Here is a 26254-nt window from a genome sequence, read left to right on the forward strand (position 1 = left end):
CTTCTTTACTATTCAATATTATCCTAACTTGGACTTGAAAAGACCAATGCTTTTTCTATTGTGACTCAGACCTGATTTCACTAATAATCACTTTTTGTTGACTATTTTTACTTTAGGTATGGGAAACGTTTTGCAGTAATAACCCACACTCTCTCCCAAAGCATAACTTGCTGCACCGAGGAAGCTATCTCAATAGTGGTGGTTGCAAGAGGCTCCAGAATAGGAATGGAATATGTGAAAGAAACTAGCCCTCTATCTGTCAATGACTCATTCGGGCTACTAAAACTCAAAAATGTTAGTGTATCTTCCTCCATCTTCCCATACCATTTACCTTCTTTTCAGTAACTCTGTAATTTCTCTAATATCTTATTTTTTAATCTTTAAAACAAATATTTGAATGCTCATTTTACACAGAATGTTCTACTCCAGTATTATGGGAAAGCAAAATACACTTCATCATGTTAAAAATGATTATAATTGTTAATAAATGTTTGCTAAATGAAGTTAAATATTAAATGATTTGAGGAATCAAATAAGTGTAAAATACTACTTAGAGAGACAAAGCTAAATGAGGAATATTTATTTGAGTAAAAAAGAAACAGGGCTGGAATAGCACATTCACATTGGAATAGATCATTTTACTCCATCACATGATCACAATGATTACTTTTTATTTTTGGTGTAATCCCAATGTTATAAAATAAAAATATTTGCCTTTGGCACTTAATATATAACCCATAACAACTGTATAAATACTTAATATTAACAAAAATACTTGAGGTATTTAGGGAAAACAACTGACACATTATTTATCCCCAATGGATATTTGCATGAACTCACCACTGCTACCATTTCTGCTGCTGTTCCTCTTGAACATCTGATTATAGGGACAGCACCTATTTTAACAACAGATGTTAGCAATGATTTCAGCTCTTAATAATTAAAATGGATACTTATAAAATACATCAGCCTCAAATAATAACATACAATAGATATATACAATTTCAGGCTACAAACATAAAAGGATTTATAATCTTGAAAATAAAAGCAAGGTTTCAGAAATAGACCTTACCATTTATAAAGACAACATGAAGGGAGTCAGAAAAACATGATTTTTATATTGTGTGGGTCAATCAGTGTGACCATATTTTTTCAATGGACTGACTAAATCAGCACTTTGACTAATTTAAAAGATAATATCAATAGAAAACACATTCTTTGCACAATGTAAAATACTCCTAAAAGTTGGCCTCAGTTTATTATCAAATCAACTCATTTTAGACTTCTTAATTTCTCTCTATTATTCCAAGTTTTATTGAAGGCTGAAATCCTAAAATGAGAAAAAAAAATTAAACTGCACTGAAAATCTCATAAAACAAAGAACATTGTAATACTTATATGCTGAAATTCTTACATTTTAGATTCTATACAAAGCATGCTCAGTCACTTGTAAAAGTAAAAACGTGAAATATTAGTACATTTTTTAAAACTTTGTTTTCTTCTGATGGCAAGCTATACATGTCTGTCCTAAGAAAATCCAAATAATATTAGAAATGTACAAAGTTAATCCTCTTGATTCAAGCATCCCAAAATAACCCCATTAAGAATTAGATATGAATGTTTCCAGGTTATATTCTACATATAGTCTAAATAAGTGTGTGTGTGGAGTGCATAAAAAACAAAAACAGGATATTTTGCATACCATCCTTAAATTTGTTTTTCCACTTAATTTATTATTGATATCTTTCTATGTCAGGTTGGTAGTAATTTCAACTTTTCCTTTAAGAAAAATCACTTTCTGATACTCTACATAATAAAAGTGGCTCTAACACTTCAGTGGTCTGTACACTTCTTTTTCAATCTACCTTAACCTTGAAAATATAGTTATCATCAAGCAAAAATAACCTTAATGTCCACAATAACTCTAGCATTCAGCAAAATTCTGGAGACTGTGTGCAAAAATAGAAAGATTAATTATGTCTAATGACTAAAAGTGGTATACATGTGCGTTCTTTAACAAACAACCCAACAACAACTCCATTTGAAGGTACTGAGAGCAATCGAAAGCAAGCAGAAAGTGGAGGAGGGTAAAACTCTTGAAAGAAGAGAAATACTTGAACAGTGAGAGATACTTTTAACCAGCTTTCCTCTTGAGGGTACTTTCCAGTTTGCATGGCACAGAGGAGAAAGAGCTCAAGCAGAAAACAGAAGACTCACTGAGCTGGGAAATCAAAGCCTGGAGTTCAGGGCTGGAAATTAAAGGGAAAAATCCCTGAAAGGAGGGACCCGCAAAATCTGTATGCAAATTCTCCTCAAGCTTTTGTCCATATCCTAAACTATGCATGTATCTCTCAATTTTCTCATTTGTGAAAAAGAGAGAAATTTTATTAATGTAGTGTGAGGATCATTTTAACTGAAAAGTTTTCAGTGTCTGCAAAATTAAAATCGCAATTAGAGGATTTCTAAACATATACATTATTAATAGTAACGAATAAAATCATACATTAGACATTAAACACAATGTAGCTGCAAGTAAATTTAGATACTCCAAAGAAATGTTTAAAATTTTGAGAGTATGTTGGATAAGTATTTTACGTAAAGTTACTGTTTCCTGGAGCCTTGGGAGTTTGCCTTAATACTTACCAGGCATATATCTCTCTAATTAGAAGTGCATTTGAAATTTTTCAAAATGAACTATTAAAAGAAAATTAGCAGGCACATAGGTGAAGCCACCAGCAAACATTCAAACAATATATTAGGAAGTTACAATTACCAAAGACATCTAAGGTGACAACTCAAGAGAGCTGCTAAATGCTAACTTCATCAAATTATTAGAAGAATTGTGGTTTTATATAGTACAGAATGTATATTTTATCTCAACTCTGGAGAGAGGGATTGTAGAGATCCAGATAGATAATAAGGGATCATATTGCAGTGTAACAAGTTAAAATGAGCTGTTAAATAACTTACTTTCAAGAAATAAACAAAGGTTTGAAAACTTACCCAGTGTAACAAAAAAGCAAAAGAGGCTGTCAACAATAGTGTCCATAACGGTTTCCATTTCTGTATCTGTGATATCTGGTCTGTTAATGGCTAAAATGACATAGATAAAAGAGAAGAAAGTGACCAAAATTTATCCCTTATTTTTATTCAAATTATTACTCAACACCTATCAATATTCAGTTTGATAATACTTGTAATAGTTAAAGAAGTAAAATTTTTTATGCTTTAAATTTTAAGTGAACAAGTATCCACAAAAATTATACTTCAAAAAAAATACCACCTCAATATCAGTAGTAGTAATGAGTAGTATCAATATTAGAGCAGTAATAATAAGAAAAAACCCACCACATAAATTATACAAAATTTTTGCCAGCGCAAATAGGAAATATCGACTTCCATAATTTTATTCACAAACATTAAATGGCCTCAAGAAACTACTGATCTTACTATCCAAATACTGCCAGAAAAGGACAATGTATCAATAAATCAATTACGGCAAGACCAACATCACATACATTTTCTTTGTATTATAACAAATCATATAAATTTCTTTTCTGATCTACTAGACTGTGCTTAAGTGGTTCTCAAACTCCAGTGGACAGAAGACTCATTCTAAGAATAGGAGAGAAGAGAAAGAAGTTTCTCTGGAAGCTATTAAAAATGAAAGACTATTAGCCCTTTCCCTCAGGGACTCAATTCAATAGATTTGGGATAATTCTAGGTAATCTGCAATTCTGACAAACACCTCAGGTGATACTTGGGGCTACACATTTTTTTCTTTTCTGTCCCATTTCTTTCCTGGAACTTTAAGAACCAACACGTCAAATGTTTTTAAAAGGTAAGAGTAATAATGGTCCCTAGCCAGGAGGGAAGAATAAATGGAGAGGTGGCAAGCCTACTCACTAGGTTGACAACCAGTGACTTTGCTATCCTGGCTGCTCTACTACACGATGGCTTCCACATTTGAAAAACAGGTTGTTGGGGCTACACTTTAAGAAACATTGGTGTGAAGACTTTTCTTGACAAAGATCTTGCCTTATTCATCTTCCTATCTCTCAGAGTACCTAGGCTCAGTGTCTGACAAATAGATGCCCAGTAACTATTTGTTAAAAGACTGGCTGGACTAAAATATTATCTATATAATATGTTTAATTTCCTAGCATCTTGAATGTGAAAACAAATATAAAATTCAATACAACTTGTGATCAGCATAAGAGGAAATCAGAATCCAACTGGATACAACAGAGTGTTCAAAGAAAGTATGGTACATGCAGAGAACATAAAAATAACAAAGACTTTAACCATAATCTGGATGAGGAAACGTGCTGCTATTCAGTACTTCAGACTGCCATCTATCCAAATCAGATGACAGAAATGGCATAAGGATACAACGTGAATTATGTAAATTCAGGGGATACCAATCCAGTGAAATACTCAGCTCATTCTGCCAATCACTGGTTCAGGTAAAATCTATACGAAGCCTCCACCCTCCAGGTCCATACCCTTCAGTCCCACACCTCTGAAACACTGACCTCAACAGTCAAAACACTGTCCATCACTAACTTCAACTCACTTTCAAAAACAACTTGGTTTGTCTGAGACATTAGCATAAGTCTAACTAAGGTGACACCTCCGCGTCCTTTATTGGATAAATTCCCAATCCGTGGAAAACAGGTGATAAAAATTGAATCCATGGTATCAATATGGTTGATTTATGTTTTGAATAATCTGTTTAAGATTATTAATTAAAGCACTTGCAATGTTTGAGAGGATTTGCCACATAATTACATAATAATTAAGAGCACTAACTCTGGAGTGAGTGCCTGGATTTAGTAACCTGGTTTTGCCATTTCCTTATCAAGTTACTTAGTATCTGTGCCTCAGTTTTTTCATCTAGAAAACAGAAATAATATTAATTCCTACTTCATTAAGTTATTCTGAGGAGTAAATGAGCTTATATTGTAAAATGTGTATAGGGCAATCTACTACTATTATTATACTATAATTATACTATTGAGAATCTGGGCGATTAAGCATGTGATTATACTTTAAAATTAATAAATTAAATTTATACTTTTAATTCAATAATTATTAATTTCAGACTTGTGATTTTTAAGTTGAGAGATATAAGAAAACAAATTTATAAACACTTGAATGTTTAATGAATTTAGATTCCCTATAAATTTAATTATTTTTAATAATTATTTAAATATTTGGGCAGATTTTGTTTGTTAGATTTATAAAGTTGCCTGGTCTGGTATTTGAAGTACTTAAAACTACTCAGCCATAAAAAATCATGAAATTTTGCTGTTTGCAGCAACATGGATGGACTTGCAGAGTATTATGTTAAGTGAAATAAGTCAGACAGAAAGACAAATACTGCATGGTATCACTTATAAGTGGAATCTAAAAAATGCAACAAACTAGTGAATGTAACAGAATAGAAGCAGACTCACAGCTATAGATAACAAATAAGTGGTTACCAGTGGGGAGAGGGAAGAGGGGACAACCTAGGGGTAGGGATTAAGAGGTGCAAATTATTATGTATAAAATAAGCTACAAGAATACATTGTACAGCATAGGGAATACAGCCAATATTTTATAATAACTATAAATGGAATATAACCTTTAAAAACTGTGAATCACTATATTATACACCTGTAACTTACATAATATTGTACATTGACTATACATCAATTAAAAAACAAATAATTAAAAAATGAATAGGTTGAACTTATAAACGCAACTTAAACTGTTTAAGGAAATTTAACAAACTAAGTTTGTTGACTAAGTTTGTTAAATGAGACTGATTATAATTTAGTCAGTTCAATCTGAGTTAATAAAAGAAAAAGTAAAGGTGCTTGTTTTCAAATAAACAGACTTAAAAATAAAATTTACAAGTTTAGTTTAAAGGCTTAAGGGAAACTAGGTTTTAAACATGTATCTTAAGTAGCTAATTAAGTTAAAGGTCAATTAAATGTAAACAGACTTCTGTAAATAACTACAGTACTGTCAAAAATCTCTTACATGGGCAATTCAGCAAATACTTACACCCATTTAGAGATGTTGCTTAATTTCAGCAAGAAGGCATACTATGGAGCTCAGTGAAACCAAAAGATTCATGCTCTCTTCTCTTGGGAGCTTACCACCTGGTCCAGTGTGTTATGATAGAATACCACTAGTATTTTGAGCAGAACGATTTTCTATGTGAGTATGGTTTACACACTGCAGAAGATTTAGCATCCCTAGTCCCTGCTCACTAACTGCTAGTGCTAATTGTGACAATCAAAAATGTCCTTACACATTTCCAAATGCCCCCATGGGAGGCCCCTACTTTAGAACCTCTGAAACTCTAGTCATTCCCAAACATCTCAATACTTAGGTATCAAATTAATAATTATTTCTATGAATTGGCTAATTACATCTTTTGTAGTCTGCAATTTTATTTAAAATATTTGACATAACTAATCAATGGGCACAAAGTTTCAGTTAGGCAAGATGAATAAGTTCTAGAGATCTGCCATACAACATTGTACCTAAATCAACAATACTGTATTATATACTTAAAAATGTTAAGAGAGTAGATCTCATGTTAAGTGTTTTTACAAAGAAAAAGAATCAGCATAGACAATAAAACATGGTGTGGGTGTCCATGTTCCTGTGTGCATGTGTGTGTGTGTATGCATATGTGTCTGTTAACTGTGTGTATGCGTGTGCATCTGTTAAGTTTAATCTACATCCAAGGAATGGTCAGTTTATCAAAGCTAGGAATACAAACTTCAGAGGTGGTTAGATAGCATTTGATCAAATACCAATACTCAAACCTACCACTGCATGAACAGGGTGTAAGAATCAAGGGTGTCTAACAACCTATATTTGAGAATGGTACTTATATCAATACTTCATTCCATAATAGGACATTAGTAGCTGCTGACTCTTTGTTGTTGTCTGATCTTGACAAATAGCAACATTAACCAACCGTTTCTGAGTGCTTATGATATGCCAGTAACTTTTCCAAGCATTTTACATACACGAATGCATTTAACTCCCATTAAAAACTCTGAGGTAGATAGTATTATTATTCCCGTTTTACAGATTTGGAAACTAAAGCACAGAGAAGTAAAGTAAACTTGTTCTTGTCCAAGGATCAAAGTACTAAAAGATTAACTGAATCTTACTACTAAAATACTGTCTTACACACCATGAGTGAACCACTCGTGCAAGTTGCTGTGGGGTAACTAAAAGGTCAGATAATTGGTCCTTCATTGAGCTTACAAAACAGATTTAGTAAGTGTTGTCTACATGTGACAGAACTCAAGTCTGAGACTTGTTTTCTTTATGGGCTGTAAACAAAGCTGGTTCTGGAGTGCACTAAACATGTTTACTATTGTTTTTCTACAGTACACTGTTCATTTTGTTAACAATGAATTATAAAATTCCTATTTTTACATACCACGATATGAAACAAGCTCCTTATTTTGATTACATAATACAAACATATCATCTTCCAAAGTAATAAAATTGAGATACTGATCGAAAACCTAGAAACAAAAGAAAAGGTTTTCAAATCAATTTTACAATATTGAATGCACTTTTAGTTTGATTTAATCTACTAATGATAAAATGAATAAAATTATAATTATATTCAATAACTAAAAGTTATACCATGTAGCATGTAGATTGTCAAATTGGACAAAAATGAGAAAGTAACATAAAAAAGCAATAAAAAAAAACAAGACTCTGGGCAATAAATTATCAAGGAGAGTAACAGTTTCAGAAAACAAAATTTAAGAACATATAAAATTTTAAAATAAATTGTGGTTGGGATGGGAATGGATATCAAATATGAAGAAAAACCACAATTTTAATTTTTATATTCATTTTAATCATACTTCTCTAAGAAAGTCATAGTAACTGTTTTTACACTGTGAACTATATTTATAGGTGGGGAAAAGTTACACTAGTTCTTTAGAAGTGTAAATCAGGAGAAAAATGAAGAAGACTATCTGAGATACGTTAAACGTAGTTAAATCGAAAACTGTTCATATTATTTCATGTAAAACTAATGATAAATTTTGGAAGAGAAAGAATAAGACGTAAGCCTTAAAAACTAATCAGAAGTAGTAGTGGACTATCTAAATCTAAGAATGAAAAATCTATTAGAATGAAAGAATGGGAATTAAATGCATGGTTGTTTAGTCTTTTATTCGCCCTATATCATTCTGTAGAATTTTCAGTTATATCTTGTCCAAATTCAAGAAACAAAGGGCAAAACAGGGCTACAACCAAGAATATATTTTATAGATTTATTTATAATTAAGCCAAACATGACTAAAAGTGACTATGATATAGAATTGCTGGCCTTCTTTCTTAGAATATGCAATATAGCCCCCTTGGATTCTCTCTCCTAACTAAAAAAATATCTGAAGATAGTATGGTGACTATAGTGATCACTGATAAAACAATGCCAAAATATTCTGGGAATAATTTATGACAATACAACTGTCAAACTATTTCTAAGCTGAGCTAAAAAAATTATACAAATCCCAGCCCAAAACAAAAATTGATTCAGCTTCTTATTTTTGTCTTTCAAATTAACTGAGTAATAAGTTCCTTTAGTTTGGTTTATTTTGCCTAGTCCAAGTTGAATATAATTTACACTATCAGAACTCTTTCTAGAAGTATTGGGTCTAAATATTTCTTAGGTTGTTCCAGTCCTTTGTAAATTAGACACCAATGTCTATTTATAGATTTCAGAATATTACTGAATTTTACATTTAACAAAATGTTATCAGCCAACCAAAACCTCTTACCTTGGCTACTTGTGTTACTGCACTAGCTGCTAATGCTGCATTTGCAATATCTTCCAGTTTACTTCTTGAAATAGCAGAAATAAAATTTAAATAATATGATTCATAGAGTTGATTTCGAAGATCCTATGAATACAATGAATACTTCATTCTTATAGGATAGTATAAAGGATAATGACCAATGCAAATCTTTTAGATGCAATAGAGCAAGGTTTTAGAGGATAATATGCATATTTAAAAGACAGGTTATACAAATGATACAAAAAAGTATCCCAGGAGAATAAAGTTATGAAGAGGTACTGGTTACTTGGTTACCAGATATAATTGACATGTATTTTAATAATTAAAGTTATGATACTATAATTATATTATCAATAAAATCCTATTAATTACAGTAGTGTACAAAACTGCTTTGAATTAGCATACTTGTATATTAGCATACTTCTTAAAAAAATCCAGGAGAGGGGAAAGATGGCGGAAGAGTAAGACGCGGAGATCACCTTCCTCCCCACAGACACATCAGAAATACATCTACACGTGGAACAACTCCTACAGAACAACCACTGAACGCTGGCAGAAGACCTCAGACCTCCCAAAAGGCAAGAAACTCCCCACGTACCTGGATAGGGCAAAAGAAAAAAAGAATAAACACAGACAAAGGAATAGGGACGGGACCTGCACCAGTGGGAGAGAGCTGTGAAGAAGGAAGGGTTTCCACACACTAGGAAGCCCCTCCGCGGGCGGAGACTGCGGGTGGCGGAGGGGGGAAGCTTCGGAGCCGCGGAGGAGAGCACAGCAACAGGCGTGCGGAGGGCAAAGCGGAGAGATTCCCGCCCAGAGGATCGGTGCCGACCAGCACTCACCAGCCCGAGAGGCTTGTCTGCTCACCCGCCGGGGTGGGCGGGGCTGGGAGCTGAGGCTCGGCTTTGGTGGGATCGCAGGGAGAGGACTGGCGGTGTGACCACAGCCTGAAGGGGTTAGTGCACCACAGCTAGCGGGAGGGAGTCCGGGGAAAAAGTCGGAACCTGCCGAAGAGGCAAGAGACATTTTCTTCCCTCTTTGTTTCCTGGTGCACGAGGAGAGGGGATTAAGAGCGCCGCTTAAAGGAGCTCCAGAGACGGGCTCGAGCTGTGGCTATCAGCACAGACCCCAGAGACGGGCATGAGACGCTAAGGCCGCTACTGCCGCCACCAAGAAGCCTGTGTGCGAGCACAGGTCACTATCCACACCTCCCTTCCCAGGAGCCTGTGCAGCCTACCACTGCCAGGGTCCCGGAATCCAGGGACAACTTCCCGGGAGAACACATGGCACGCCTCAGGCTGCTGCAACGTCATGCTGGCCTCTGCCGCCACAGGCTCGCCCCGCACACCGTGCCCCTCCCTCCCACCGGCCTGAGTGAGCCAGAGCCCCTGAATCAGTGGCTCCTTTAACCTTGTCCTGTCTCAGCTAAGAACAGACGCCCTCCGGTGACCTACACACAGAGGCGGGGCCAAATCCAAATTTGAACCCCGGGAGCTGTGCGAACAAAGAAGAGAAAGGGAAATTTCTCCCAGCAGACTCAGGAGCAGCGGATTAAATCTCCACAATCAACTTGATGTACCCTGCATCTGTGGAATGCCTGAATAGACAACGAATCATCCCAAATTGAGGCGGTGGACTTTGAGAGCAAGATATATTATTTTTTCCCCTTTTCCTCTTTTTCTGAATGTATATGTGTCTGTGTGAGATTCTGTCTGTATAGCTTTGCTTTCACCATTTGTCCTAGGGTTCTATCTGTCCTTTTTGTTGTTTTTGTTTTGTTTTTCTACTTAAAAGGAAAATTTTTTTCTTAATTATTTCTTATTTTAATAACTTTATTTTATCTTACTTTATCTTATTTTATCTCCTTCCTCCCTCCCTCCCTCCCTCCCTCCCTTCCTTTCTTTCTTTCTACTTTTTCTCCCTCTTATTCTGAGCTGTGTGGATGAAAGGCTTTTGGTGCTGCAGCCAGGAGTCAGTGCTGCACCTCTGAGGTGGGAGACCCAACTTCAGGACACTGGTCCACAAGAGACCTCCCAGCTCCATGTAATATAAAATGGCAAAAATCTCCCAGAGATCTCCATCTCAACACCAACACCCAGCTTCACTCAATGACCAGCAAGCTACAGTGCTGGACACCCTATGCCAAACAACTAGCAAGACAGGAACACAACCCCACCCATTAGCAGACAGGCTGCCTAAAATCAAAATAAGGTTACAGACACCCCAAAAGACACCACCAGACATGGACCTCCCCACCAGAAAGACAAGATCCAGCCTCATCCACCAGAACACAGGCACTAGTCCCCTCCACCAGGAAGCCTACACAACCCACTGAACCAACTTTAGACACTGGGGACAGACACCAAAAACAACGGGAACGACGAACCTGCAGCCTGCAAAAAGGAGATCCCAAACACAGTAAGATAAGCAAAATGAGAAGACAGAAAAACACACAGCACATGAAGGAGCAAGATAAAAACCCACCAGACCTAACAAATGAAGAGGAACTAGGCAGTCTACCTGAAAAAGAATACAGAATAATGATAGTAAAGATGATCCAAAATCTTGGAAATAGAATAGAGAAAATGCAAAAAAACATTTAACAAGGACCTAGAAGAACTAAAGAGGAAACAAGCAACGATGAACAACACAATAAATGAAATTAAAAATACTCTAGAAGGGATCAATAGCAGAAAAACTGAGGCAGAAGAACAGATAACTGACCTGGAAGATAAAATAGTGGAAATAACTACTGCAGAGCAGAATAAAGAAAAAAGAATGAAAAGAACTGAGGACAGTCTCAGAGACCTCTGGGACAACATTAAATGCACCAACATTCGAATTATAGGGGTCTCAGAAGAAGAAGAGAAAAAGAAAGGGACTGAGAAAATATTTGAAGAGATTATAGTTGAAACCTTCCCTAATATGGGAAAGGAAATAGTTAATCAAGTCCAGGAAGCACAGAGAGTCCCATACAGGATAAATCTAAGGAGAAACACACCAAGACACATATTAATCAAACTGTCAAAAATTAAATACAAAGAAAACATATTAAAAGAAGCAAGGGAAAAATAACACACAAGGGAATACCCATAAGGTTAACAGCTGATCTATCAGCAGAAACTCTACAAGCCAGAAGGGAGTGGCAGGACATATTTAAAGTGATGAAGGAAAAAAACCTACAACCAAGATTACTCTACCCACCAAGGATCTCATTCAGATTTGATGGAGAAATTAAAATCTTTACAGACAATCAAAAGCTGAGAGAGTTCAGCACCACCAAACCAGCTTTACAACAAATGCTAAAGGAACTCCTCTAGGCAAGAAACACAAGAGAAGGAAAAGACCTACAATAACAAACCCAAAACAATTAAGAAAATGGGAATAGGAACATATATATCAATAATTACCTTAAATGTAAATGGATAAAATGCTCCCACCAAAAGACACAGACTGGCTGAATGGATACAAAAACAAGACCCATATATATATGCTGTCTACAAGAGACCCACTTCAGACGTAGGGACACACACAGACTGAAAGTGAGGGGATGGAAAAAGATACTCCAAGCAAATGGAAATCAAAAGAAAGCAGGAGTAGCAATTCTCATACCAAACAAAATAGACTTTAAAATAAAGACTATTACAAGAGACAAAGAAGGACACTACATAATGATCAAGGGATCGATCCAAGAAGAAGATATAACAATTGTAAATATTTATGCACCCAACATAGGAACACCTCAATACATAAGGCAAATACTAACAGCCACATATATACAATGGAATATTACTCAGCCATAAAAAGAAACGAAATTGAGCTATTTGTAATGAGGTGGATAGACCTAGAGTCTGTCATACAGAGTGAAGTAAGTCAGAAAGAAAAAGACAAATACCGTATGCTAACACATATATATGGAATTTAAGAAAAAAAAATGTCATGAAGAACCTAGGGGTAAGGCAGGAATAAAGATGCAGACCTCCTAGAGAACGGACTTGAGGTTATGGGGAGGGGGAAGGGTGAGCTGTGACAGGGCGAGAGAGAGTCATGGACATATACACACTAACAAACGTAGTAAGGTAGATAGCTAGTGGGAAGCAGACGCATGGCACAGGGATATTGGCTTGGTGCTTTGTGACAGCCTGGAGGGGTGGGATAGGGAGGGTGGGAGGGAGGGAGACGCAAGAGGGAAGAGATATGGGAACATATGTATATGTATAACTGACTCACTTTGTTATAAAGCAGAAACTAACACACCATTGTAAAGCAATTATACCCCAATAAAGATGTTAAAAAAAAAAATACTAACAGCCATAAAACGGGAAATCAACAGAAACATATTCATAGTAGGGGACTTTTAACACCCTGCTTTCACCAATGGACAGATCATCCAAAATGAAAATAAATAAGGAAACACAAGCTTTAAATGATACATTAAACAAGATGAACTTTATTGACATTTATAGGACATGCCATCCAAAAACAACAGAATACACATTTTTCTCAAGTGCTCATGGAACATTCTCCAGGATAGATCATATCTTGGGTCACAAATCAAGCCTTGGTAAATTTAAGAAAATTGAAATTGTATCAAGTGTCTTTTCCACAACAACACTATGAGACTAGATATCAATTACAGGAGAAGATCTTTAAAAAATACAAAAACATGGAGGCTAAACAATACATTACTTAATAACAAAGTGATCACTGAAGAAATCAAAGAGGAAATCAAAAAAATACCTAGAAACAGGGCTGCCCTGGTAGCACAGGGGTTGAGAGTCCGCCTGCCAATGCAGGGGACACGGATTTGTGCCCTGGTCTGGGAAGATCCCACATGCCGCGGAGCGGCTGGGCCTATGAGCCATGGCCACTAAGCCTGTACCTCCGGAGCCTGTGCTCCGCAACGAGAGAGGCCACAACAGTGAGAGGCCCGCGTATTGCAAAAAACAAAACAAAACAAAACAAAACATACCTAGAAACAAATGACAGTGGATACACGACGACCCATTCCTGCAGGATGCAGGAAAAGCAGTTCTAAGAGGTAAGTTTATAGCAATACAATCCTACCCTAAGAAACAGGAAACATCTCAAATAAACAACCTAACCTTGCACCTAAAGCAATTAGAGAAAGAAGAAGAAAGAAACCCCAAAGTTAGCAGAAGGAAACAAATAATAAAATTCAGATCAGAAATAAATGAAAAGAAATGAAGGAAACGATAGCAAAGATCAATAAAACTAAAAGCTGGTTCTTTGAAAAGATAAACAGAATTGATAAACCATTAGCCAGACTCATCAAGCAAAAAAGGGAGAAGACGCAAATCAATAGAATTAGAAATTAAAAAGGAGGAGTAACAACAGACACTGCAGAAATACAAAAGATCATGAGAGATTACTACAAGCAAACCTATGCCAATAAAATGGACAACTTGGAAGAAATGGACAAATTCTTAGAAATGCACAACCTACCAAGACTGAACCAGGAAGAAATAGAAAATATGAACAGACCAATCACAAGCACTAAAATTGAGACTGTGATTAAAAATCTTCCAACAAACAAAAGTCCAGGACCAGATGGCTTCACAGGCAAATTCTATCAAACATTTAGAGAGGAGCTAACACCTATCCTTCTCAAATTCTTCCAAAATATAGCAGAGGGAGGAACACTCCCAAACTCATTCTATGAGGCCACCATTACCCTGATACGAAAACCAAAGATGTCACAAAGAAAGAAAACTACAGGCCAATATCACTGATGAACACAGACGCAAAAATCCTCAACAAAATACTAGCAAACAGAATCCAACAGCACATTAAAAGGATCATACACCATGATCAAGTGGGGTTTATCCTAGAAATGCAAGGATTCTTCAATATACGCAAATCAATCAACGTGATATACCATATTAACAAATTGAAGGAGAAAAACCATATGATCATCTCAATAGATGCAGAGAAAGCTTTTGACAAAATTCAACACCCATTTATGATAAAAACCCTCCAGAAAGTAGGCATAGAGGGAACTTTCCTCAACATAATAAAGGCCATATATGACAAACCCACAGCCAACATCGTCCTCAATGGTGAAAAACTGAAACCATTTCCACTACGATCAGGGACAAGACAAGGTTGCCCACTGTCACCACTATTATTCAACATAGTTTTGGAAATTTTAGCCATAGCAATCAGAGAAGAAAAAGAAATAAAAGCAATCCAAATTGGAAAAGAAGAAGTAAAGCTGTCACTGTTTGCAGATGACATGATACTATACATAGAGAATCCCAAAGATGCTACCAGAAAACTACTAGAGCTAATCAATGAATTTGGTGAAGTAGCAGGATACAAAATTCATGCACAGAAATCTCTGGCATTCCTATACACTAATGATGAAAAATCTGAAAATGAAATTAAGAAAGCACTCCCATTTACCATTGAACAAAAAGAATAAAATATCTAGGAATAAACCTACCTAAGGAGACAAAAGACCTGTATGCAGAAAATTATAAGACACTGATGAAAGAAATTAAAGATGATACAAATAGATGGAGAGATATACCATGTTCTTGGATTGGAAGAATTAACATTGTGTAAATGACTCTACTACCCAAAGCAATCTACAGATTCAATGCAATCCCTATCAAACTACCACTGGCATTTTTCACAGAACTAGAACAAAAAATTTCACAATTTGTATGGAAAAACAAAAGAACCCAAATAGCCAAAGCAATCTTGTGAACAAAAAACGGAGCTGGAGGAATCTGGCTCCCTGACTTCAGACTATACTACAAAGCTACAGTAATTAAGACAGTATGGTACCAGCACAAAAACAGAAATATAGATCTATGGAACAGGATAGAAAGCACAGAGATAAATCCACGCACATATGGTCACCTTATCTTTGATAAAGGAGGCAAGAATATACAGTGGAGAAAAGACAGCCTCTTCAATAAGTGGTGCTGGGAAAACTGGACAGGTACATGTAAAAGTATGAGATTAGAACACTCCCTAACACCATACACAAAAATAAGCTCCAAATGGATTATAGGTCTAAATGTAAGGCCAGAAACTATCAAACTCTTAGAGGAAAACATAGGCAGAACACTCTATAACATAAATCACAGCAAGATCCTTTTCGACCTACCTCCTAGAGAAATGCAAATAAAAACAAAAATAAACAAATGGGACCTAATGAACCTTAAAAGCTTTTGCACAGCAAAGGAAACCATGAACTAGCCAAAAGACAACCCTCATAATGGGAGAAAATATTTTCAAATGAAGCAAGTGACAAACAATTAATCTCCAAAATTTACAAGCAGCTCATGCAGCTGAATAACAAAAAAAGAAAAAAACAACCCAATCCAAAAATGGGCAGAAGACCTAAATAGACATTTCTCCAAAGAAGATATACAGATTGCCAACAAACACATGAAAGAATGCTCAACATCATTAATCATTAGAGAAATGCAAATCAAAACTACAATGAGATATCATCTCACCGGTCAGAATGGCCATCATCAAAAAATCTACAAACAATAAATGCTGGAGAGACTTTGGAGAAAAGCAAACACTCTTGCACTGCTGGTGGGAATGTAAATTGATACAGCCACTATGGAGAACAGTATGGAGGTTCTTTAAAAAACTACAAATAGAACTACCGTACGACCCAGCAATCCCACTAGTGGGCATATACCCTGAGAAAACCATAATTCAAAAAGAGTCATGTACCAAAATGTTCACTGCAGCTCTATTTACAATAGCGAGGAGATGGAAGCAACCTAAGTGTCCATCATCGGATGAATGGATAAAGAAGATGTGGCACATATATACAATGGGATATTACTCACCCATAAAAAAGAAATGAAATTGAGTTATTTGTAGTGAGGTGGATGGACCTAGAGTCTGCCATACAGAGTGAAGTAAGTCAGAAAGAGAAAAACAAATACTGTATGCTAACACATATATATGGAATCTAAGGGAAAAAAAAAAAGGTTATGAAGAACCTAGGGGTAAGACGGGAACAAAGACACAGACCTACTAGAGAATGGACTTGAGGATATGGGGAGGAGGAAGGGTAAGCTGTGACAAAGTGAGAGAGTGTCATGGACATACATACACTACCAAAGGTAAAACAGATAGCTAGTGGGAAGCAGCCGCATGGCACAGGGAGATCAGCTCGGTGCTTTGTGACCACCTAGAGGGGTGCGATAGGGAGGGTGGGAGGGAGGGAGATGCAAGAGGGAAGAGATATGGGAACATATGTATATGTATAACTGATTCACTTTGTTATAAAGCAGAAACTAACACACCATTGTAAAGTAAGTATACTCCAATAAAGATGTTAAAAAAAAATCCAGAAGTGGCTCTCTTATATAGCTTAAATGCTTATTATATTGGGCAGACACTACCTTATACTGTTTGTAGTCATGTGATGATACAACAAATATTTCCTTCACTGTACACAGACACGTTATAATTCAAATGACAAATTCTAGAACTATTCCTTCTCAATCACCCAAAAACAGTGTCATTTAAACTTATGTTAATTCTTAAATCAAATTTACTTAGCTTCTTAGACTCTAGGCAAATAGATATCTAAATAAGCATATTTCTTCAAATCTAAGATGATGTCATTATAACAGGCACTGCTATTTTATGTAGCACTAAGGAAGAATGAATGTTACCAATAAAATTCTATAACACACCATCAATTTTAAGATACATATGATTTCAAAGATGCTGAAATGTGAAAAACTGGGGGTCTGAAGCCTGTGTGAGGAAGGTGGCTGAGCAGAGCATTGTTTCAACAAAGACTGGGAGATTGGTTAAGGAATTGAGAATTGATAAATAAGTAATTATGTTGAGGATGTTGGGAGCCATGTTTCTCACTGTCAGCGAAAGAAATTATAAATTTGTAAAGGGAGAAGGAAAAGCTAGAATGAATCCTGTATTTCTGAATTGAAACAATTTCAGAGGTTATCTATCTTTGTCTAAATAGAGAGATAAGCAGGAAGATTTATAGCATTAAATATTGGTATAAATATTGATATACATGTATTTCTTAGTTCTGTCCATTCAGAGGACCCAAGAACTGTGACATCCTAGCAGCAATGAGTACCTAATGCTCAGACACTGATTTCTAAACACCATTCTCCACAAAAAGCAACCAGCGCTCCTTAGACAAATGGCTGAACCTTGGACTCAGACAGAGAAAGTACAAGATGAGACTGGAATAGCTTATTATGGAAAAAAGTAAGGAAGTGATCAAAGAATGCGGGAGACATTTCAAAAGAAGTTGAGCAATGTTGCAGGATGTAAGATCAATACATAAAAGTCAACTGGGTATCTACACACTTGCAATGAGTAACCCTAAAAATGAAATTAAGAAAACGATTCCATTCACAATAGCATTAAAAAGATACAAAGGAATAAATTTAGCAAAAGAAGTGTAAAACTTACATTCTGCACAGTACAAAATATTATTAAAAGACTGAAATAAATAGAAAGATATCCCATGCTCACAGATCAGAAACTTTAATACTGTTAAGATGGCGGACAATCATCAATAGGAAGACACTGGAACTCACCAAAAAAGATACCCCACATCCAAAGACAAAGGAGAAGCCACAATGGAACGGTAGGAGGGGCACAATCACAGTAAAATCAAATCCCATACCTGCTGGGTGGGTGACTCAGAGACTGGAGAACACCTATACCACAGAAGTCCACCCACTGGAGTGAAGGTTCTGAGCCCCATGTCAGGTTCCCAACCTGGGGGTCCGGCAACAGGAGGAGGAATATCTAGAGAATCAGACTTTGAAGGCTAGTGGGATTGTACTGCAGGACTTCAACAGGACTGGGGGAAACAGAGACTCCACTCTTGGAGGGCACACACAAAGTAGTGTGCGCACTGGGACCCAGGGGAAGGAGCCGTGACCGCAGAGGAGACTGAACCAGACCTACCTGCTAGTGTTGGAGGGTCTCCTGCAGAGGCGGGCGGTGGCTGTGGCTCACCATGGGGACAAGGACACTGGCAGAAGTTCTGGGAAGTACTCCTTGGCATGAGCCCTCCCAGAGTCTGCCATTAGCCCCACCAAAGAGCCCAGGCAGGCTCCAGTGTTGGGTTGCATCAGGCCAAAAAACCAACAGGGAGGGAACCCAGCCCCACCCATCTGCAGTCAAGCAGATTAAAGTTTTACTGAGCTCTGCCCACTAGAGCAACAGCCAGCTCTACCCACCACCAGTTCCTCCCATCAGGAAACTCACACAAGCCTCTTAGATGGCGACATCCACCAGAGGGCAGACAGCAGAAGCAAGAACTACAATCCTGCAGCCTGCGGAATGAAAACCACTTTCACAGAAAGACAGACAAGATGAAAAGGCAGAGCACTATATACCAGATGAAGGAACAAGATAAAACCCCAGAAAAACAACTAAATGAAGTGGAGATAGGCAAACTTCCAGAAAAAGAATTCAAAATAATGATAGTGAAGATGATCCAGGACCTCGGAAAAAAATGGAGGCAAAGATCGAGAAGATGCAAGAAATGTTTAACAAAGATCTAGAAGAATTAAAGAACAAACAGAGATGAACAATACAATAACTGAAATGAAAACTACACTAGAAGGAATCAATAGCAGAATAACTGAGGCAGAAGAACGGATAAGTGACCTGGAGGACAGAATGGTGGAATTCACTGCCACGGAATACAATTAAGAAAAAAGAATGAAAAGAAATGAAGACAGCCTAAGAGACCTCTGGAACAATATTAAACGAAACAACATTCGCATTATAGGGGTCCCAGTAGGAAAAGAGAGAAACGACCTGAGAAAATATTTGAAGAGATTATAGTCAAAAACTTCCCTAACATGGGAAAGAAAAGAGCCACCCAAGTCCAGGAAGCACAGAGAGTCCCAGGCAGGATAAACCCAAGCACAGTGAGTCCCAGGGAGGATAAACTCTGAGACACATACTAATGAAATTGACAAAAATGAAAGACAAAGAAAAATTATTGAAAGCAACAAGGGAAAAACGACAAATAACATACAAGGGAACTCCCATAAGGTTAAGAGCTGATTTCTCAGCAGAAACTCTACAAGCCAGAAGGGAGTGGCACAATATATTTAAAGTGATGAAAGGGAAAAATCTACAACCAAGATTACTCTAACCGGCAAGGATTGCATTCAGATTCGATGAAGAAATCAAAAGCTTTACAGACAAGCAAAAGGTAAGAGAATTCAGCACCACAAACCAGCTCTACAGCAAATGCTAAAGGAACTTCTCTGAGTGGGAAAAACAAGAGAAGAAAAGGACCTACAAAAAGAAACCCAAAACAATTAAGAAAGTGGTAAAAGGAACATACGTAGCGATAATTACCTTAAATGTGAATAGATTAAATGCTCCAACCAAAAGACACAGGCTCACTGAATGGAATCAAAAACAAGATCCATATATATGCTATGTACAAGAGACCCACTTCAGACCTATCGACACATATAGACTGAAAGTGAGGGGACTGAAAAAGATATTCCATGCAAATGGAAATCAAAAGAAAGCTGGAGTAGCAATACTCATATCAGACAAAATAGCTTTAAAATAGAGAATGTTACAAAAGACAAGGAAGGATACTACATAATGATCAAGGGATCAAGAAGAAATAACAATTAGAAATACGTATGCACCCAACATAGGAGCACCTCAATACATAAGGCAACTGCTAACAGCTATAAAAGAGGAAATCAACAGTAACAGAATAATAGTGGGGGACTTTAACACCTCACTTACACCAATGAACAGATCACCCAGACAGAAAATTAATAAGGAAAAACAAGCTTTAAATAACACAATAGACCACATAGATTTAATTGATATCTGTAGGACATTCCAGCCGAAAACAGCAGATTACACTTTCTTCTCAAGTGCATACGGAACATTCTCCAAGATAGATCACATCTTGGGTCACAAATCAAGCTTCAGTAAATTTAAGAAAATTGAAATCATATCAAGCATCTTTTCTGACCACAACGCTATGAGATTAGAAATAAATTACAAGGGAAAAAACCACATAAAAATCAGAAACACATGTAGGCTAAACAGTACATTACTAAAAAACCAAGAGATCACTAAAGAAATCAAAGAGGAAATCAAAAATACCTAGAGAAAAATGACAATGAAAACATGACGATCCAAAACTTATGGGATGTAGCAAGAGCAGTTCTAAGAGGGAAGTTTATAGCAATACAATCCTACCTCAAGAAACAAGAAAAATCTCAAATAAACAATCTAACCTTACACCTAAAGGAACTAGAGAAAGAAGAACAAACAAAACCCAAAGTTAGTAGAAAGAAAGAAATCATAAAGATTAAAGCAGATATAAATGGAACAGAAACAAGGAAAACAATAGCAAAGAACAATAAAACTAAAAGCTGGTTCTTTGAGAAGACAAACAAAATTGATAACCTTTAGCCAGTCATCAAGAAAAAGAAGGAGAGGACTCATATCAATAAAATTAGAAATGAAAAGGGAGAAGTTACAACAGACACCGGAGAAATACAAAGCATCATAAGAGACTACTACAAGGAACTCTATGCCAATAAAATGGACAACCTGGAAGAAATGGCCCAATTCTTAGAAAGGTATAAGGCTTGCAAGACTGAACCAGGAAGAAACAGAAAACATGAACAGTCCAATCACAAGTAATGAAATTGAAACTGTGATTAAAAATCTTCCAACAAACTAAAGTCCAGGACCAGATGGCTTCACAGGGGAATTCTATCAAACATTTAGAGAAGAGCTAACACCTATCCTTCTCAAACTCTTCCAAAAAGTTGCAGAGGAAGGAACACTCCCAAACTCATTCTACAAGGCCATCATCACCCTGATATCAAAACCAGACAAAGATACCACAAAAAAAGAAAATTACAGACCAATATCAGTGATGAATATAGATGCAAAAATTCTCAACAAAATACTAGCAAACAGAATCCAACTACACATTAAAAGGATCATACACCATGATTAAGTGGGATTTAGCCCAGGGATGCAAGGATTCAACATACGCAAATCAATCAATGTGATACACCATATTAACAAACTGAAGAATAAAAACCATGTGATCCTCTCAACTTATGCAGAAAAAGCTTTTGACAAAATTCAACACCCATTTATGATAAAAACTCTCCAGAAAGTGAGCATAGAGGGAACCTACCTCAACATAATAAAGGCCATATACAACAAACCCACAGCAAACATCATTCTCAATGGTGAAAAACTGAAAGCATTTCCTCTAAGATCAGGAAATAGACAAGGATGTCCACTCTCACCGCCATTATTCAACATAGTTTTGGAAGTCCTAGCCATGGCAATCAGAGAAGAAAAAGAAATAAAAGGAATACAAATTGGAAAAGAAGGAGTAAAACTGTCACTGTTTGCAGATGACATGACACTACACATAGGTAATCCTAAAGATGCCACCAGAAAACTACTAGAGTTAATCAGTGAATTTGGTAAAGTTGCAGGATACAAAATTAATGCACAGAAATCTCTTGCATTGCTATACACTAACAACGAAAGACCAGAAAGAGAAATTAAGGAAACAATCCCATTCACCACTGTAACAAGAAGAATAAAATACCTAGGAATAAACCTACCTAAAAGACCTGTACTCAGAAAACTATAAGACACTGATGAAAGAAATCAAAGATGACACAAACAGATGGACAGATATACCATGTTCTTGGATTGGAAGAATCAACATTGTGAAAATGACTATATTACCCAAAGCAATCTACAGATTCAATGCAATCCCTATCAAATTACCAATGGCATGTTTTACAGAACTAGAACAAAAAATGTTAAAATTTGTATGGAGACACAAAAGACCCTGAATAGCCGATGCAATCATGAGGGAAAAAAACATAGCTGGAGGAATCAGGCTCCCTGACTTCAGACTATACTACAAAGCTACAGTCATCAAGACAGTATGATACTGGCACAAAAACAGAAATATAGATCAATGGAACAGGATAGAAAGCCCAGAGATAAATCCACGCACCTATGGTCAATTAAGCTGTGATAAAGGAGGCAAGAATATACAGTGGAGAAAAGACAGTCTCTTCAATAAGCGGTGCTGGGAAAACTGGACAGCTACATGTAAAAGAATGAAATTAGAACACTCCCTAACACCATACACAAAAATAAACTCAAACTGGATTAAAGACCTAAATTAAGACTGGACACTCTAAAACTCTCAGAGGAAAACATAGGAAGAACACTCTCTGACATAAATCACAGCAAGATCTTTTTTACCCACCTCCTAGAGTAATAGAAATAAAAACAAAAATAAACAAATGGGACATAACGAAACTTAAAAGCTTTTGCACAGCAAAGGAAACTACAAATAAGACAAAAAGACAGCCCTCAGAATGGGAGAAAATATTTGCAAACAAATCAATGGACAAAGGATTATGTCTGAAATATATAAACAGCTCATGCAGCTCAATATGAAAAAAACAAACAACCCAATCCAAAAATGGGCAGAAGACCTAAATAGACAATTCTCCAAAGAAGACATACAAATGGCCACAGGCACATGAAAAGCTGTGCAACATCACTAATTATTAGAGAAGTGCAAATCAAAACTACAATGAGGTATCACCTCACACCGGTTAGAATGGGAATCATCAGAAAATCTACAAACAACAAATGCTGGAGAGGGTGTGGAGAAAAGGGAACTCTGTTGCACTGTTGGCAGGAATGTAAACTGATACAGCCCCTATAGAGAACAGCCTTAAAAAACTAAAAACAGAATTACCGTATGACCCAGCAATTCCACTACTGGGCATATACTCAGATAAAACCATAATTCAAAAAGACACATGCACCCCAATGTTCACTGCAGCACTATTTACAATACCCAGGTCATGGAAGCAACCTAAATGACCACTAACAGACGAATGGATAAAGCAGATGTGGTACATATATACAATGGAATATTACTCAGCCATAAAAAGGAACGAAATTGGGTCATTTGTAGAGACTTGGATGGACCTATAGACCATCATATAGAGTGAAGTAAGCCAGAAAGAGAAAAACAAATATCATACATTAACGCATATATGTGGAATCTAGAAATATGGTACAGATGATTCGGTTTGCAAGGCAGAAGTAAGAGACACAGATGTAGAGAACTTTTGGACACCAAGCGGGGCAAGTGGGGGTGGGGTGGGGGGTGGTGCTGGTGGGATGAATTGGGAGATTGGGATTGACATATATAAACTAATATGTATAAAATACATAACTAATAAGAACCTGCTGTATAAAAAATTAATTTAATTTAAAAAAAGGAAAATGTAATACATTAATAAACAAAAATCTCAATTAAATAGAGTTGGGAGACCAGAAGGGTGAGCTCTCACACCCTCTGATGATAGAACCTAACAGGAAGAAGAAAGACTCCTTGCCTGGCAAGGACTCAGTCAATGCAAAGCCATGAGCTCTTTGTTTTAGTTATGGTCTGTATATTTTCACACTGGACTGATGACTTCCCTTGAAGACAGACTACCTCTTTTGTGGCTAAAGTCTTTTTAGAAAAGGTTATCCTTACCTGGGGAACTCCTCTAGAACTCTGAAGTACCCATCTTACTGGCCAGGTGTTTTGACAAGTCCTTTTCCTCTCTATATAAGTGTTCTCCTTCCTTTGCCATGCTGGGACTTGCATGTGGTTTGGCATGGTTGCAGACCCCAAATTGCAATTCTCTGCTAATACTGAATAAACCCATCTTTGCTGGAGAAATATTTGGCAGTGTTTTTGTCTCAGGTCAACAGCAGTCTATGTGCTAGCACGTGCACTGCTAATGGGTTAGTCACTGTTTCTATGCTTTTTCAGTGGGCAGAGTAAGGAAATCCTTTTTTTTTTTTTTTAAGGAGATAATATATCATGAGTTCATACTGATATTTCCAATTCAAGTTTAAGAGTATAGGGTTATTTCTTAACCTCTGATTTTCTATTTCCATCTGTCTTCTCTCACACTAAAAAAAACAAAAACAAAAAAATAAAAAACTTGCCACAAAGCAAGACAGGGTGGTACTGGCATAAGGACAGACACAGAAATCAATGGAAAAGAACTGACAGTCCAGAAATAAACCAATTTATCTATTCTTAATTAATTTCTGACAAGGCTGCCAAGACTGTTCATTGGGGAAAGAACAGTCTCTTCAAAAAAGGATGCTGGGAGGGGCTTCCCTGGGGGCACAGTGGTTGAGAGTCTGCCTGCTAATGCAGGGGAGACGGGTTCGAGCCCTGGTCTGGGAGGATCCCACATGCCGCGGAGCAACTAGGCCTGTGAGCCACAAGTACTGAGCCTGCACGTCTGGAGTCTGTGCTCCGCAACAAGAGAGGCCGCGATAGTGAGAGGCCCATGCACTGCGATGAAGAGTGGCCCCGTATACCGCGATGAAGAGTGGTCCCCGCTTGCCACAACTAGAGAAAGCCCTCGCACAGAAACGAAGACCCAACACAGCAAAAATAAATAAATTAATTAACAAACTCCTACCCCCAACATCAAAAAAAAAAAAAGGATGCTGGGAGAACTGGATAGCCACATGCAAAAGAATGAAGTTGGATACCTACCTTATAGCACATATAAAAATTAACTCAAAAACTATCAAATACCTAAATACAAGCCCCCAAACTATAAAAATCTTCAAATAAAACAGAGATTTAGCAATGGTTTCTTTTTCTAAGAAATACACATTTATTTGTATTTTCAATACAAGTTCAGTAGCAATTATGAGCTGGCAATGGTTTCTTAAATATGACACCAAAAGCACAGGCAACTAAAGAAAAAATGAAATTAAGTTTAAAACCAAAATTAAACATTTTTGTACTCCACAGGACACTATTAAGAAAGTGAAAAGATAACCCACAGGATGGGAGAAAACATCTGCAAATAATATACTTGATAAAGGTCCAGTATTCAAAATATATAAAGTACTCTAACAACAATGAAAAGACAACCCAATTTAAAACTGGACAAGGGATCTGAATTGACATTTCTCCAAAGATACAAACTGCCAATAAACACATGAAAAGATGCTTAATATCATTAGTCATCAGGGAATGCAAATCAAAACCACAGCGAGGTACCATTTTACACCCAGTAGGATGACTACAATCAAAATGTCAGATAATAAGAAGTACTGGCAAGGATCTGGAGGAACTGGACCACTCAAACACTGCTGGAGGGAATACAAAATGATGCAACCACCTCGGAAAATAGTCTGGCAATTCCTCAAAAGGTTAACCATGGTGTTATCATTTAATGTGGCAATTCCATTCCTAGGTGTTCATGGACACAGGAGAAATGAAAACATATGCCTACACAGAAATTTGTACACAAATGTTTATAGTAGCATTACTTACAACA

The 26254-nt window shown here is 36.7% G+C and overlaps 1 protein-coding gene across 2 annotated transcripts in view; it reads right to left on the bottom strand.

Annotated features, from left to right (window-relative positions):
* SCFD1 (sec1 family domain containing 1) overlaps positions 1 to 26254 on the bottom strand; it is a 134221-nt gene that overhangs the window by 90684 nt on the left and 17283 nt on the right. For both annotated transcript variants that reach the window (XR_013827085.1, XM_079912934.1), the window contains exons 5-8: positions 8817 to 8939; positions 7457 to 7544; positions 3004 to 3093; positions 841 to 896 (exon numbers count right to left, since the gene is read on the bottom strand). Coding sequence is in view for 1 of the 2 variants with exons in the window: in XM_079912934.1 (XP_079769060.1) it covers positions 841 to 896; positions 3004 to 3093; positions 7457 to 7544; positions 8817 to 8939 (357 nt within the window). In the remaining variant the exon portion in view is untranslated. The remainder of the gene's footprint in view (positions 1 to 840; positions 897 to 3003; positions 3094 to 7456; positions 7545 to 8816; positions 8940 to 26254) is intronic.

The sequence above is a fragment of the Stenella coeruleoalba genome (assembly GCF_951394435.1).
Source record: "Stenella coeruleoalba genome assembly, chromosome: 2".
Taxonomy (NCBI): Eukaryota; Metazoa; Chordata; class Mammalia; order Artiodactyla; family Delphinidae; genus Stenella; species Stenella coeruleoalba.